At 41.0% G+C, this 16,415-nt stretch overlaps 1 protein-coding gene across 2 annotated transcripts in view; it reads left to right on the forward strand.

Annotated features, from left to right (window-relative positions):
• Positions 1 to 16,415, forward strand: part of LOC122807033 (prickle-like protein 2) — a 482,148-nt gene that overhangs the window by 321,227 nt on the left and 144,506 nt on the right. Inside the window, exon 3 of one of the 2 annotated variants that reach the window (XM_044077928.1) lies at positions 2,646 to 2,759. In XM_044077928.1, coding sequence (XP_043933863.1) covers positions 2,646 to 2,759 — 114 coding nt within the window. Of the gene's footprint in view, positions 1 to 2,645; positions 2,760 to 16,415 lie in introns of those variants that run through there. The other variant, XM_044077929.1, reaches the window with a different exon arrangement.

The following is a 16,415-nucleotide window of genomic DNA, read 5'->3' on the forward strand; positions in this document are numbered from 1 at the left end:
ACCTGTTTGCTAATGTAGTCCATCACCCATACAAACAGCAGTGGGCTCAGAGCTGAACCCCTGTGAACACCCACTCCCACTGGGAACCCCTCTGTGAGAGGAAACACTGCTCCTACTTAAGTCATTAGGTCCTTGTACCTAGCCTGCACTAATTCTACCAATGTTTCTGGGACTGAGCCACCGCAGGATTGCCCAAATCAGCTTTCTTGGGACTTTGTTGTATGCTTTTTCCAAGTCCAGGAATGCCTAGTTGGACTCTTTCCACATCACTAACTAAGAGACCTTAAATTTCAAATGGGTATACCATCTCAAAACATAATAGGCATGTGAACGACATCACACAGTTTGAAGTTACAAGACAGATCATTATGAGGGGGCTAGGAGAATATATAGATTCTCAAAAATCCTAGTGAATGACTGAGGCAACCTTCCTGTAGCAGTGGTACAGTAACAGCTGTGACAGTATCAATAATTCAGTCAATAGATATAGAGCTTTTGGTTCTGCTATGAAGTGTCTAACAGCAAAACTCTGAGCATCAGAAACACTGAAAACTAATGCCCAAAATGCAGAGGAGGGAAAGGTAATGTGTAAGTGTTTTTTTTTCAGGTGGCAAGACATTCTCCAAACCTATATATACCAACTCCATGATTACACTAAATTGAAGAAAGGAGAAATCTCTTAAAACAAGAGAGTCACTACCAGCGTACATGTAAAAATCACATCAGCAGTGATTTCTTATGGAAGACAGCAATCTGTTCCTCAGGGTATTTTACTTCAGGCTGTTGATGCTTGACTTTCACCTCAGCTACCTTAACTACCATAATTTTTTATTGTAAGGGCTAGCAAAAGTGAAGCATTTTATTAAGCAGAATCTGCAGTTTAACCAGTATGTGGGTAAATGCATATTTAGGTCAAGTTAACACTGTTTGCCATTGAAATCTGTTGGACACTGATCTACTACCTATACATTCATTCCAGTCTATAGACTTTTTTCTTTGTTTCAATCAATAACTTCTTTTTTTCCTTTCTCTGTAAGCTAGGAAGGAACAGCCTGCAGTCTTTCCATACTTTCCAACCATTTTTACAAATCTATCGAAAAAACTTCATTGTGTGTAATAACTGCATCAGTTCACATAAATATTTCCCCTGTCTTTCTTAAGGTAGTTGATTTTTTAAAAAAAATGGTACACAGCTCAAAAAGTGCCAGGTAGAGAGAGTCAGCACAAACATATTGGCATTGTCTTACTAGAAGACCAACAGAGAAACAGAACTATGAGAATGATGTCCTTATGATAAAGACAGACATCACTTCCAACTGTCTGCTGCAATGATGTCTTTACTTGCAGAATTGCATGTGGTTCTAAACCTAGAAGCAGTTATTTTGTTCCTTAGTTTGTTTGTTTGTGTCTTTCGGCTTTTACCTTTCCACTTCTGTCAAGAGAAACAGTTTAGTATGCCTTTCATAACAGAACATGCCAATCTGCAACAGCAAGATATGACAGAATGGCATTAAATATATCAAAATTCAGAAACAATACAAAATGATGTTGTGTGGGCTGCTTTTCCACTGTAATTCTTGCAAATATTTTTAAAGCCTAACACATTTTTACCTTTGTGTATAAACATCAGTGGCCTTTAATACACAGACCTACATTTTAAGTTATTGGCAATCATGTATCATTTTCATAATGCATTATTTGAGTAAGTCAAAGATTCTGCACTTATTTCAAACTCAACACAGAGAAAGGATTCTGTCACAGACTCCATGAAGTTATAATATAAGCACGATCGAGTGTGGCAAGCAGCTACTAAGGAATCAGTGATCTGTGAAACAACTGTATCTTGCATCTCCTTGTTTTACCTGGACCTCTTCTCCTTCGATATATTAATACACTCTGCTGATTCATCATACACTTTCTTCAGTTAATACTAGATCTATTAAGGGGTTCTTTTTTATTTATTCCCTTGTTTTTATTGGATCTGATAATTTTTACTTTTCTGTATACGGAAATGAATAGATAATTGCATTGCGCTGAAAGTTGCTCAGCCAGGCTCACTGCTGAGCTGCACTTTTCAGCGTATCTCGTTAGTACTACTGCACTCTTGACAAGGAAACCAGGGGATGATGATAGATTATTCTTAAACAGTAAGAACAGACTGCTTATAAAATACATTCCTAGTGGTTATGTGATGTTCTGGGCATGTTTACAGTGTTGCACGTAGTAGAACCTTCATTTATTGAAATCGTTCTAGTACTGCCTTACTTGTTTCCCCAGTTATCCCCCATTAATGCCTAAGAAAACGTTAAAGTTAAGTCTTGTTTTCTTTTCTAGATGTATTTATACTGTTGTAGTTATTTATTTGTTTACTCACATTTTATTTTTTACTTATTTTTGAAGTTGGGGTATTTCTTTACTTAATATAACATTGTAGAGAAATTTATTTTGCTTACTTCAGTTTGCTTAGTCTTCAGTACTTTCTGCACAGAATGCGGCACATTTTAACACATTTCTGGTTTAAATAAAAGATTTTAAAACCAAAGCAGAGTGAATAATTTCCAAGTACAGTGAGTGAGTTATAGTTACTGTTTTACTTTATCAGAACTGTTCTTCATGGAACCAACACATGACTGTTTTATCCATAGGTTCACCAGTATTATAGCTGCCTCCCTGAAGACAAGGTGCCCTATGTAAACAGTCCTGGTGAGAAAACACGAATTAAACAGCTGTTGCACCAACTGCCACCACATGATAATGAGGTAAGCAGTTATAAATAGTCCACAGCATGTTTCTTTGCCATTTCAGAAAAAAATGAATTCCTGCTGCTTCGCAAAACTTAAAAAGCTTCATTTATTAGATGAGGAAAAATTAAAAAAAGAATGCAAAATTGGTAGCTAAATCTCATTTTTATAGAACTTCTTATTTTAGCATCTGCATTAATGCATTATATTTACAGGACTTTGTTACAGCTCATAGAAAACAGATCAACTATTATTCACAATACCACGGATGCAACATCCACACGTAAACTATACAATTTGCATAACCAAAACACTTTTAAACTGTATTTAATACAGAAAAATGTCTGTCTTACTTTTTAAGCCTGTATTTGTCCTGCTACTTTGCATATTTATTTATTACATCTGCAGTACTATTCATGCATATGTGCTGTTGAAATAATTTCCATATAAACTGCCTTTGTTCTACAGAGATCCTAAGTATAAATGCCATTATGATTTGCTTTTTCCTGAAAGGACAGTTACATAGGCTGGATTCATAAAGATTATCACAAAGTGTACACTATGTGTACACCTAGTGTAACCCTTCTGAATGACCAGACAGCACAAGCATTGTGGTAGGGATGGTCTTGAATTTAGAAAGTGTACAATATTCGGTAACCTACATGAATTTGGTCTATGGTCTTTTCTATCAGTTCTGTATATGTTTAATGAACTTATCAGAAACTTAAACTCTACACAAAACGATGTTTTTGCTATAGATGGTGAAAAAAATACAAGATATCAGGATTTTTTTTTGTCCAAAAGTTAATGTAATCAAATGTAAATTTGATCAAGTATTGTTAGCAAACAAACATTTGTTAATCACATTGCTTAAATTGTGACTTTAAAGGAAATTTTATACAAAAGTATTTTCTTGAATGAAGTAAAGTTTAAGTATTTCAGAGATGGCAATTTGTTAAATATATGTGAAGATTTATGTTTTGATCCATACTTTGTAATTTTAGAATTACACAATGTGTCTGTACACTCTCCTACTAGATGCACAAAAATGGGTAATGTTAGTTATTATTACCTGTTTAAATTTTGAGTTGTACACGTTTAAATTTTTATGATTTGTTAATTTGTGTGAATATTTTCAAACAGTATGGATTTAGCTGGGAGTTTAGAATTGGTCTTATGTGTGTGTGTGCACACATAGATGTGTGTGTGTATACATGCAAGTTTATGTGCAAAGTTTGGTGGATGATATTGAAAAATGTATAGTTAGCAGGTTATGGTGACTCTGGATAGTAAAGTGAATTTAGATGCACATAGTATTTATTTTCAAAGGCAACACAGCAAAATTAAATAAGATATCTGACAGTTTCTTTTAAAATGAGGTCTCCATTTGTCTTTCTCTGTTTCTCTAGACAGAAATTGATGTCTTCATTTAAAATGTCTTTGTCTGTCACCTGCTCCTTGCTTCTCTGAGATTCTGCTACTGACTTTTTTCACAGCATCCGTGGGTTCTTTCACCACTGAAGTTCCAGTAATGAGTTTAAGGAATATCTGAAATCTGTAGCAGATGAAGCCTTAAAGGGCATTTTGTTATAATCTGATAGCATCTGGACTGTTTTTGTTGAAGATCATGTACTCTCGTATGTGTTGTCTTTATGGTCACATTTAAGACTAACTTCAAGACTGATTATCTGTGTGTGTATATGTGTTCTAAACAAAGGATCGGGATATTTAAAACACTTATCTAAGTCAAAGTACAAATAGACCACAAATAGAAAAAAATGTTAAAAATATCTTTCTACTCTTTGTATTATTATGAAAATATTTATTTGATATTGTTTGGCCCATATAAGAAGAAAACCATGATATAGTCAGATATGTAATCCACAATTTCTGTCCAGCTTTACTGCACATAATATTTCATGCATAGTTTTTTAGGACATTGTAAGTAATATAGACAACTTTAGTAGATCAGCCACTTAATAATGTTCTAGCAGACTCCTTTTGTATGGCTTTGCAAATGTAAGTTTAACTAAATCTGAGTAGATCCCACCGGATGAAGATCACAACTTATTCTTGGCTTTAAACATAAATATATCGCATTTATATCACGAACGCTATTTCATTGGCCCCAGAACATCTAAACATGAAAATATCAAACATTCAGAACAGCGAATTTTTTTCCCATGGAAAAAATTTGCTGCTCCGAAACTGTTTCGGATGTGCTTGTGTTTCGGATGTGCTTGTTCGGCGAAACACATACACACAACACAAGCACATCAAACAAACAGCAACCACACACATACACTTAAATTCCTACATCTAACCCTACACTAAACATACACTACTATCTACCCACTTACCTTAACCCACCCCTAACCCTCAGGTCCATCACTATCGCACACTCACCTAACCCACGCCCTAACCCTAACTTACTTAACCCGCCCCTAACCCTAATGTACAAACAATCGCACACTTACCTGAACCCAACCCGTAACTTTCCACCAGAGTGCTAAGAATAGCGATGCCACAGAAATGGCCAACCAAATTCTTTCCCGAGGAAAGAATTCACTGTTCTGCAGCTTCGCTATTCTTAACATTCACTGAATAGTTTTCGATATCAGAACATTCGAAGTTTTAATACTTCGAAGTTCTGATATAGACCCAATATATCTACATGTATGAGTTGTGCAAGGAGAGGATTCGGTTTTGAATTGCTCTAAATTTAATGCGTGCATTTGCCCTAATCTCAAACTTGGCAATCTAGCAGTTTTACCTAGTAGTCATAAGTAGTTCCCACACAAACTACAACAACCTGAACAACTTACCCTCAGTCAAATACTGTAACACCAAATGATCATATCATCATGGAACTTATAAACAATAACATTGGTAATCTCCAAACTCTGGACCCTACCCAGTCCAGGTTTGTAAAAGGCAGATCATGTCTCCTAAACCTGATAGACATCTTTGAAGCGGTCACCAAAGCCGTAGCTGAGGGTAAGGTGGGTCACACAGCCTATCTAGATCTTGCCAAGGCTTTCAACACCATCCCTCACTCTGGAGTTATAGATAAACTCACTGCACAAGGTATAAATCCCTATGTCACAAGATGGGTTGCCAGCTGGCTCACTGACAGAACCCACACTGTGAAAGTAGCAGACTCTAAATCCAACTTCAGACCAGTGACAAGTGGAGTACCACAGGGTTCAGTCATTGGTCCTCTCCTGTTTAGTATCTACTTATCTGAAGTACAGGCTAACACAGAAGGTCTTTGGCTAACAAAGTTCGCAGATGACTGCAGACTAGAAGCCATAATCAAAACTCCTAACGCTGTTGACATCCTACAAAAGGGCCTCACTGAGACAGATGCCTGTTGTCAAAGCCATGGCCTTAAGCTTAATGCCAAAAAGTGCATTGCCATCCCTTTTGGTAAAAACTCTGTACCCATGAACTACTACATAGGCGATAGTCTACTTAACACCGAAAGTGTGATAAGAGACCTTGGGACACAGGTGGACAGTAGTCTCTCCTTTGATAATCACATCACCACAGTAGTCAGGAAATCCTTCTATGTGGCACACCTCATCACAAAAGGTTTCTCATCCAAGAAAAAGAGGTCATTGTTCCCGTCTACTCATCACTCATTAGACCCATTATAGAGTACAATGCCCCTTTTGGTATGTACCTCACAAGACATCTACAACAACTGGAAAGGCCGCAGAAATACCTCACAAAGAGGATTACCGGCCTCAAACAGATGCCCTACACAGACCGTCTCAAAAAACTCCAGCTTTACTCTGTTGCATATCGCCTACTCAGAGGTGATCTCTGCCTAACATACAAAGCTATGTCAAACCCAGAGCTGTTGGACATGCTCCACTTAAAAAAATCCCAATCCCCTCCGAGCACGCTCTAGGACCTAAACCTTGTCACTACAATAAACAGAACATGCTGGAGTTAAAGATTCCTGTCCCAGAGACTTCCCATACTCTGGAACACACTACCTATCTATATCAAACAAAGCTCCTCATTAGCACTCTTCAAGAAAAATCTTGATGATTTAATGGGAGACAGGAAATTCACCCCGGGGATCACTTCTGTATCTCTGCTTGACAGGGGCACAGGAAAATAATTTTCTTGAGTGGCAAAAGCCACTGTACCATTTGGCTAGGCTTATATAGACCCTTGGGCCAATAGCCTAGTACCTACTTATGAACCTATGAACTTATGAAAAATGTCTAAATGAGTATTACACAAATGAAGAGATTCAAACCAGTCATAACTCTCTGATGCACTAGTTGTAATCTTCACGTTTAATAGCTCACTCATTGTCTGAGATCTTTTCTACCAGTTGTTATGTTGATTGGCTGTCTAGTAGGCTCTGTGGCACCCTCACTAATCACCTGCCTCAGAACCCTTTCAAGAAACATCTGGTATCAAATTAAAATACAGCAGGGGAAAAAAATTCCATACCCCCTAAAATGTGTTAATATTTGAATATACAAGGCAGTCCTTGCCATTGTACCAAAGTATTACTATGCTAATGAACAACTAAAATGTTAGGAGCCTAACCCTTTAATTCTTAAAATACAAACAAAAAAACTCAACAAATGCTTTCTTCACATTCCCTCTAGAAAACCATTTAATCAGTACAAAATCTGCATCAATACCTCCAAGTTGCAGCATTTCTTCATTGCTCCTTCAGACTACTCTTAATGGAAAAGAGACACACGTTTTGGGCTACCAGGTGACTTACAAAACAAACATAGATCAACTACTGTACATACCAGCAATGTTGATGTATTTCTAAAATGTTTCTGATTCCCATCATCTTTCATGCACAATGGCATGTACAGTTCTTACACTCTAAAAGTTCAATAATGCATCCAAACCATAAAAGTTGAAAATACTGACACCTCACCTGTATCTCTCAAAAGTCCCGCGGTACTGGTGCTGCAGTAGCGTTGTCACCTCACAGCAAGACGTTGTCCCGTTCGATTCTTAGATAGACCGTCTTCTGTGTGGAGGCATGCGTGAATGGGCATGCCTTCGTTGAAGGTTGTGCGTCAGGGCTGGTAACTCGGCACATAAAAATCCACTACCAAACATTAGCAGACTGGAGTTCCACTGTGGCGACCCCTAACCAGGATAAGCCGAAAGACACAACAACAACCTGTATCTCTCAAAAAATTATTTCCTCTGCAATGTTTTGTTTAGCAATATGTTCTGATAGGACTTACAGCAAGCACCATTTCATGATTACTTAAATTTTTACCCCTCCTATCTTCCTAAACTGACCTAAACACAATTCAGCCCCTGATAATATCCTACAAAATTATGTAATGGAAAATTATCCCAGCCCCCCTTTAAATAAACCACACCAAACACATAAAGCCATTTGACGAGCTTTATTGAACATTATTGTACAATGAACTTATGCACACAAAATAACATCAATTATCTTCATCAGCAACGATCTCAGGGCAGTGTGACTACTCACCCTGGATGAATATACCTCAGGACAGTGTACCTACTCACCCTGATACCTCCTCCACTGGGGCAGCTTACCTACTCACCCAGCACTTAAATAAGCAGCGTATCTGCTCACTTCCTGACCAAACAATCATTAACCAATGAATAACAACCTTCCTTAGAGAGGGAACAGAAGAGGACAATCCTGTCCTTCTTCTCTGCCTTAAACTGCCCAACATCTTCCATCCATATCCAAAAAAAGGGAGGGTGGGAGGGCCACCAACTCACGCCAAAATGTACCTACTTCCTTTAATCCCTACCACTTAATCCTGTTATAAGTCCCTCCTTCCCCTACATCACTTCCCTTAACCTCTCCCTTTCTCTTTAACCCTTTCACCACTACAGTCCCACTATCCAACCTACCTGCAAAGACTCCAATTAATTCCTAACTTCTGTACCTACCCTCCCCCCCTCTACCCCTGCTCGCGGGACCAGGACAACTTAGTTTGTCCCAAACTACATTTGTCCTGGTCCCCTTTAAATAAACCACACCAAACACATAAAGCCATTTGATGACCTTTACTGAACATTATTGTATTATTGTACAATGAACTTATGCACACAAATCAACATCAATTATCTTCATCAGCAATGATCTCAGGGCAGCGTAACTACTCACCCTGGATGAATATACCTCAGGGCAGCGTACCTACTCACCCTGATACCTCCTCCACTGGGGAAGTGTACCTACTCACCCAGCACTTAAATAGGCAGCGTACCTGCTCACCTCCTGACCAAACAATCATTAACCAATGAATAGCCACCTTCCTTAGAGAGGAAAAATAAGAGGACAGTCCTGTCCCTCTTCTCTGCCACCAGCCTGGTCCCCAGGCTGTTCCACTTCCTAAACCCTAGCACCAACCATACCCTCTAAAAAGAGCTTCAAATGCAGATTAAACAGATCCAATGCTACTTCATTAAGATGGACCCCATCCATTCGATACCAGACCTCCTCTCCATCCCCAAAATCTCTATGTTCAATGGTATACATCCCCAAAATTCTTAATTGCCTAGCCAATCTCTGATTGATGAACCTCCTGACCCTTTCAATCACCCTATAACTGTAAGCATTCTTCCATCACAAACAAGGAACCAGCTCTGACCAAACAATTTCCATACCTGGGTACAACGCCTGTAATCTCAGCAAGTCCTGAAGAATAATATCCACTAATCGCTTTTTGGAAAGAATGCCCAAATCATTGCCCCCCAAATGAATTACTAATTTACAAGGACACCCCACCTTCAATTTAACCTTCTCAAATTCATGCAGCAACCTATCCCACCTAACACCCCCTAACCCCATGCCAAGTCACTGACCACCCTAAATGTGATAAACACATATTTATCCCATCTTCCCTGACTAATGCACACTTCTCTGCCCAGTGGATGTACGAATGCCCCAAGATGATAATATGATTCCCTAAAAGAAAAGAAAAGAAAGTTATTAATCAGGCCACAACTTTATCTAATATATGATAAATATGCATTTGAAGACCACCTCCCCAATCTCTTAATCACTTCAGTGGAACTACCCTCTCTAGCTAAATCTGAAGCCCTACAGATCCTAAAAGAGTGAGCTGCAAACCTATCCACTGGAAATCCCATGCAACGTAAAACCCTCCTCACCAAACATATGAATCTACTACTCGACACCACCTTCCCATCCATGGAGCAAAAAATTAAATCATCTATACTCCCCTTCTGCCTCCTTATGAATTCTTTAGCCCATGTGACTGGACAAAGGCTAGGATTCCTGTCAGGTTTAATCACCACCAAGCATCCCCTACCCAATTGATCTGTCTTACTCTTCCATAATGCAGTAGTAACCTCTTCCTCACCTATGATAACATCCTTCCAACATAGCGAACCTAACAACTCAGAAACATGGAAGGCACCAAAATATAACCATGTACACAACGTGCCCCACATGAAATAATCCAAAGACCTCCCCTTGTAACAACCATAACTCTCTCAACAAAACTTTCAATATAACCCTCATAAGCGGCCATCGAATGTCCCTACATTCCACCACCACTCCCCCCCAACCCCTCAACATTCACCCTAATATCCAAGACTTGGTGAAATCTTGCAACCCTGCTACCTTAGGGAAAATGCTAATAACAGCCAAATTCAACTTGAATATCTGCAAAGCCTTGCCTATCCCCCAAGCATGAGCTACATATCGCAACAGTAATTCCTCCGACCACACCCCATCCTCTTCTGGCAACTGCAAAACAAACTGATTAAAATCAGAAAGAGCCCTACCATATGCCTTCCTCATAGAAGGAGCCCAGGAATGCTGCACCAACTGGCTGGCTACCTCGGCCCAGGATTCCACACCTCCTCCGGCAGGGTTTCTGGCACTTCCTCTGCCCATAGAGCCAACCCTCGAAACCTGCAAAACTGAAATCAGGACAAGCTATCAGCAATCTCATTCTTTATGCCAGGCACATGCACTCCTGTAAAAGAAAAATTTATTAAGAGGCTCTGCAAAATCAATTTACATAATGCCAACAACAACAATCCCAACGTAGCTGTCTTTTTTGTAATACCCTCACCACAGCCGTATTGTAAGAATGAAAAACTACTTGTTTGTCCCTCAAATGCTCCTTCTACACAACAGAAGCTGCCAATATAGGCATTAACTCTAGAAAGGCCATGTCACACCTCCATATCTCCTTCCAATCCAAAGGCCTTTCAGCCACAAACCACTGACCCTCAAAATAGACCCCCATACCGGCACCCCCAGCTGCATCCATAAACAACTGAAGTTCCTCCTGCCCCACCCAGTCTGACTGCCAGAAATAGCTCCCATTAAATTGTTGCACAAAACCATCCCACAACACCAGGTCACCCTAACCCAATGGTGTTTACTCCGACCCCCTTTCAACATATAAGCAACCAACCTACAAACGGCTCACCCTGGGGGCACAGCTCAACAGGCAAAATTCAAAATCCCCAACAACTCCATGACTGAATGAATCCATATCTTATCCTCGCCCAGCATCAAACGTATAGCTGACCGAAGCCTCTCTATCTTATCCTCGGGTAAACAAAACAGTCCCCTCTCTACATCAACCATTAATCCCAGAAATTCTAAGGCTCTTGACGAACCCTCCATCTTATACTGAGCTAATGCTACCCCCAACTCCTCACACATGCTCGTAAACTCTCGCAACCCCTCCTGTGCTCCTACCCTTCCTTCGTGCACCAGCAGAAAATCATCTAAATAATGCACTGCATTTTGTGTTCCCACTCTCTGCTGCTAAATCCAATGCAATACTGTACTGAACTTCTCAAAAGTCACACATGCGACTTTACAACCCGTAGGCATAACTTTATCGAAGTAGTAGTATTGCCTACCCGCATCCCTAGTAACAGCCAATCCTCACTCCTAATAGGCAACAAGCGAAAAGCCGACTCAATGTCAAACTTAACCAGCCATGGCTGCCGAAATTCCCTAATCACTTTCACAGCATCATCCAAGGATGCATAATGCACCCTAACATCCTCATCCGCAATAAATTAATTCACTGAATTCCCTTCCGGATGCAACAAGTGATGTATCAGTCTGAATTCCCCAGCCCTTTTCTTCAGCACTAACCCCAAAGGCAACACCTTGTAACTACTGAAAGGCAGATTGTCAAAAGGACTCATTAAATGCGCCGCCCAACACTCCTTCTCCACCAAAACCTCCAGGATGTCCTCTTTACCTTGAACTGATCGCAGGTTCTTGCAACCCCCCCACCCCCCTCCAACGGTGGACTTTATAGGAAACTCCCCCTGAAATCCTTGTAATATCTCATTCTTGATGGCAAGGCCAAGAAACCAGCAAAGCATAACCTGCAGGACCTCCACCTTAATGGAAAATGGTGCCCCCTTCCTCTATTGTCTCTAAAGAACCCAAGTCCCGAGACCCAGGAAAATTACCCCTACCCCGAACTGGTTGAAACCCCTGCGAGGCGAAGCTTTGCCCACCCTCATGAGCCATAACATTGTAGTTCCATGTAGAAAGGTCTTGCCGACCACAGCAAATGGCCGAATGATAACCTCGACATCTTGAGCAAATGTGTGCAAATTTTCACCCCACCCATGAACAAGAACCACTATTAAAAGACCAACATACACCCGCTGCTTCTCCCTTGCTCACCCTTCTGTTAAAGCCACAATAACTATCCACCATCGTAGCTAACCATATATCCTGATGACGCACCTCCCAACGTAGTGACTGGTCCACAGCCTTCCATTTGCGGAAACGCTGATCATACCAAAGCCACGCATTCCCTGGCCTTAACCATTGTGCCTCCCAAATGGTAAGGAAATATTCTAGAAGAGGCAAGGCCAGTGACCGTTCCTTCTCCAGCTGCACTGCCATAAAGTAAATAAAGCCGACCACTCAATTATCCCATGTCCTTGGCTGAAGCTTACCTACCCTCTTCCTTCCCAATGCCGCTAAAGCTGGCAGCAAATCCTTGCTATTAGACAACTCTGCCTCCACTAGCCATTGGACCCCTTCCACATTGATCAGATCAAACAAATCCACATAATCACCTTTCCAAATTTTTTCTTTGACTGACCCCGGAATGTGCGGAGTCAGGAAAACCACTCCTGCCCCTTGTCCCCAAAATTGGGTGGCTAACCAGTCCCCTTGCCATAGCCCAATGTCAGAGCCTACCTCCAGGTCCAAAACCAAACTGTCCATGGAACCTACACCCACCCCAGTCACATATCCGACAGGGTACCTGGCTCCTTGTGCCAGCTGCCTCTGCGCACCCTCTATCACTTGCAATCCTCCCCTGAGATCCCCAACTAACAGGTCCTCTTCATTCCTACCCCCCACCCACAATCTTCAACCACTAGCTCCCCAGACAATACTGCTGAAACCATTACCTGCACCTTCATCTTGAGACATAGTGGGAGCTGGTGTATCCACTGCAACTACTTGCTTCGCTGTCTGCTGTCTTTTCCCCCGAGCTGGGGTTCTCACTGTGGTGCGCCGCCTCTTCCGACCTGGAGCCTGTTCTGGTTCCATTACCAACTCAGACATCACCACCTCCTGAAACAACTCTTCTGCCTGGGCCACAATAGCTTGCCATCACTGACATAGTCTGGGTAAATTAGCCATCTGTAAGAAAGAAACACATAATATTAATGCTGCTCCATGAACCAAACTGCCCTACTCCACCCCCCAACCCCTGTTATGTTGCCTTGCCCTATGCAACACCTCTCTTCACCAACTCCCCTACCTACCTGTACCCTGCAGTTGAGAGCAACCCCTTGAATAACTACATGCAAAGCATACACTCTAACTACTAACTATTGCACTTGTACATTCACACCCATTGATTAAAATATTCAGCTCCCTGAAACACACTTCACCCTTCAGCTACACATACTTCAGCGACACACACTTCCCTACAGCTACCAACCCCTTTCAGATAAACAAACTGGATGTAAAAAAATAAATAAATAAAAAACAACCCCTTATGCCTATATTCTATCCACCTCCATTGCAGCAGCACAGCCAAACTCCAGCACCATCCAACCAGCAATGAGCCTGGAATCCCCTACTTCTCCACGTTGGACAGCAAAACCCTTGGCTGAACTAGAGGTAATGGCCGTTACCACAAATGCACATGTGCAAACTGGAGGTCCAAACCAAACGGCTGCAGAATGGCAGTGGAACTGAACGAACCCACCAGGGAGCACTAAGAGATCCTCAAACCACTGCCACCAATGTGAATGAGTCAGTGGAGCCATTACCCATCCCCTTAATGGCCCCTATGATCAGTACACATGCGCAAAAACCAGCAGCCTGACCCTGAAGACTAAAGAATGGCCACAGAAGTGCACAAACCCACCAGGGAGCATGAGGAGATCCTCCACCCACAGCCCCCAATGCTAGGAAGTCCAGAACTACAACAAAGGACCCCCACAGCCTCCTGCGACCACCAGGATGTACAAACCACCAGGTTGCTGAGCCACATGGCTACCACCAGACCACATGTCCCTACCTAGTACTGAGACAGCGACGGGTTCAGCGAATCCACCAGATACACCACCAAACTACCAGCAAGCAACCTCAACAACCGCATGACCCTAACAAATACGGAGACAGTGACCGGTCTAATGAATCAACCAGAGACACCACCAGACCACCAGCAAGCAATCTCAGCAACCACATGGCCCTATTGAGTATGGAGACAGTGACAGGCCTAGTGAAACAACCAGAGACACCACCGGATATCAGGAAGCAACCTCAGCAACCCCATGCCTACCGGACCCCCAGGGAATCAAACCAATACCCAGGTAAGCCAAGCACCACACTCATATGGACACTACCCACCAACCATTCACCCACACACACTCTCCTCTTAGTAACCCTTTCAACAACATCCCTACTACAAATTTCTGTCACAACCCTGGACTCCTCAACTCCATCCTCCCCATCAAATTAACTAAGACTAAAGATAAACACAAACAAAAGAGAGAGGAGGGGACTATCTCATTTAGCCTAGCACCCCTCTCTCCTCACCATCCAAGACCTACCTGCATCCACAATACCTACAGATCATCTGGACGTGAGCTAGCTGTTACTTCACCACCAACTCACGCCAAAATATACCTACTTCCTTTAATCCCTACCACTTAATCCTGTTATAAGTCCCTCCTTCCCCTACATCACTTCTCTTAACCTCTCCCTTTCTCTTTAACCCTTTCACCATTACAATCCCACTATCTGACCTATCTGCAAAGACTCCAATTAATTCCTAACTTCTATACCCATCCCCCCACCCCTTTACTCCTGCTTGTGGGACCAGGACAACTTTGTCCCAAACTACATCTGCTCACTAATAATGACTACACCAACCTAAAAGAAGACAAATTAGCACATTTTTTCCACAACCCATCCCAAAACTGTTATATCTGCTCCCAGAATATTATTGTTTAACAAATGCCTTTCTTCTTGCAAAAATTGCAGCGCCTTTTGCAAAATTGCAAACTATCTCTGAAACTGATAATAATATGAATATTACTCCTACTACTAGTTCTATCAGTACAACTACTACTTCTGTTATTAGTAGTAGTACTACTAGAGCTACTACTAGTTCTACCACTGCCACTACCACTACTTCTACTTCTAGTACTACTAATACTGCCATTACTAGTACTACTAATAGTACTATTAATACCACAACTACTACTACTTCTACTACTAGTACTGCTACTACTACTATGATGACTAGTACTATTATTTCTGTTACTGCTACTATGAATAGTACTACTATTAGTTCCTCCACTGTCACTACTACTTCTACTACTAGTACTACTACTACTATTACTAGTACTACTACTACTACTATGACAAGAACTACTACTTTTACTACTGCTGCTACTACTAGTACTAGTGCTGCTAGAACTACTACTACTATTACTACTACTACTACTACTATGATGACTAGTACTACTACTTCTGCTACTGCTGTTACTACTACTATACTACTAATACTAATAATAATAATAATAGTAATAACTAAGGCATGGTCTGGTGTAACTCAATTTTCATTCATATGATTCCTTGAAAGCCTCAGCAAAACATTCCATGGCATCAAAAGCACATAAAACATCATTTTTTATAGAAGTAGCAATTAAAATAGTCAACCAATTAAACAGTCAGTCGCTTCTAATTAATTACACTGTTTAAGCCATCTGGTATTGAAGTATTATACTTCATAATTAATATGATATTCATAGTTCAGGGCTTTGCATTTTCATAGCAGTAATCTGCAAAGAGCAGTTCTACGTGGTTATACAAATCTTGGACTTTCATGAAGACTACAGAAATGAACATGCCCTCTTATCGCAAAAATATAACGTGCTTAATGCATAAGTGATAGGGGGACAACTCCTCCGCTGTTAAGGGACTTTACACGTATACTTATGAGTTCATTTTATAGACATGAATCTATGATGAGCTTGTTTGCCTACTAAGCATGTAAATAGCCCTGAACTTACACCAGTAAGTAACATTTTTTTTTTCAGAATACAGATGATTCATTGGGTGAATATTTCATTTTGGTGGTTGCACATACCAGGACATATTACTGAGGGGGGTTGCTTGGGTGATTGTTCCATTTTAGG

This window comes from Protopterus annectens, chromosome 7.part0, assembly GCF_019279795.1.
Source record: "Protopterus annectens isolate FY-2018-M chromosome 7.part0, PAN1.0, whole genome shotgun sequence".
Classification (NCBI taxonomy): domain Eukaryota; kingdom Metazoa; phylum Chordata; order Ceratodontiformes; family Protopteridae; genus Protopterus; species Protopterus annectens.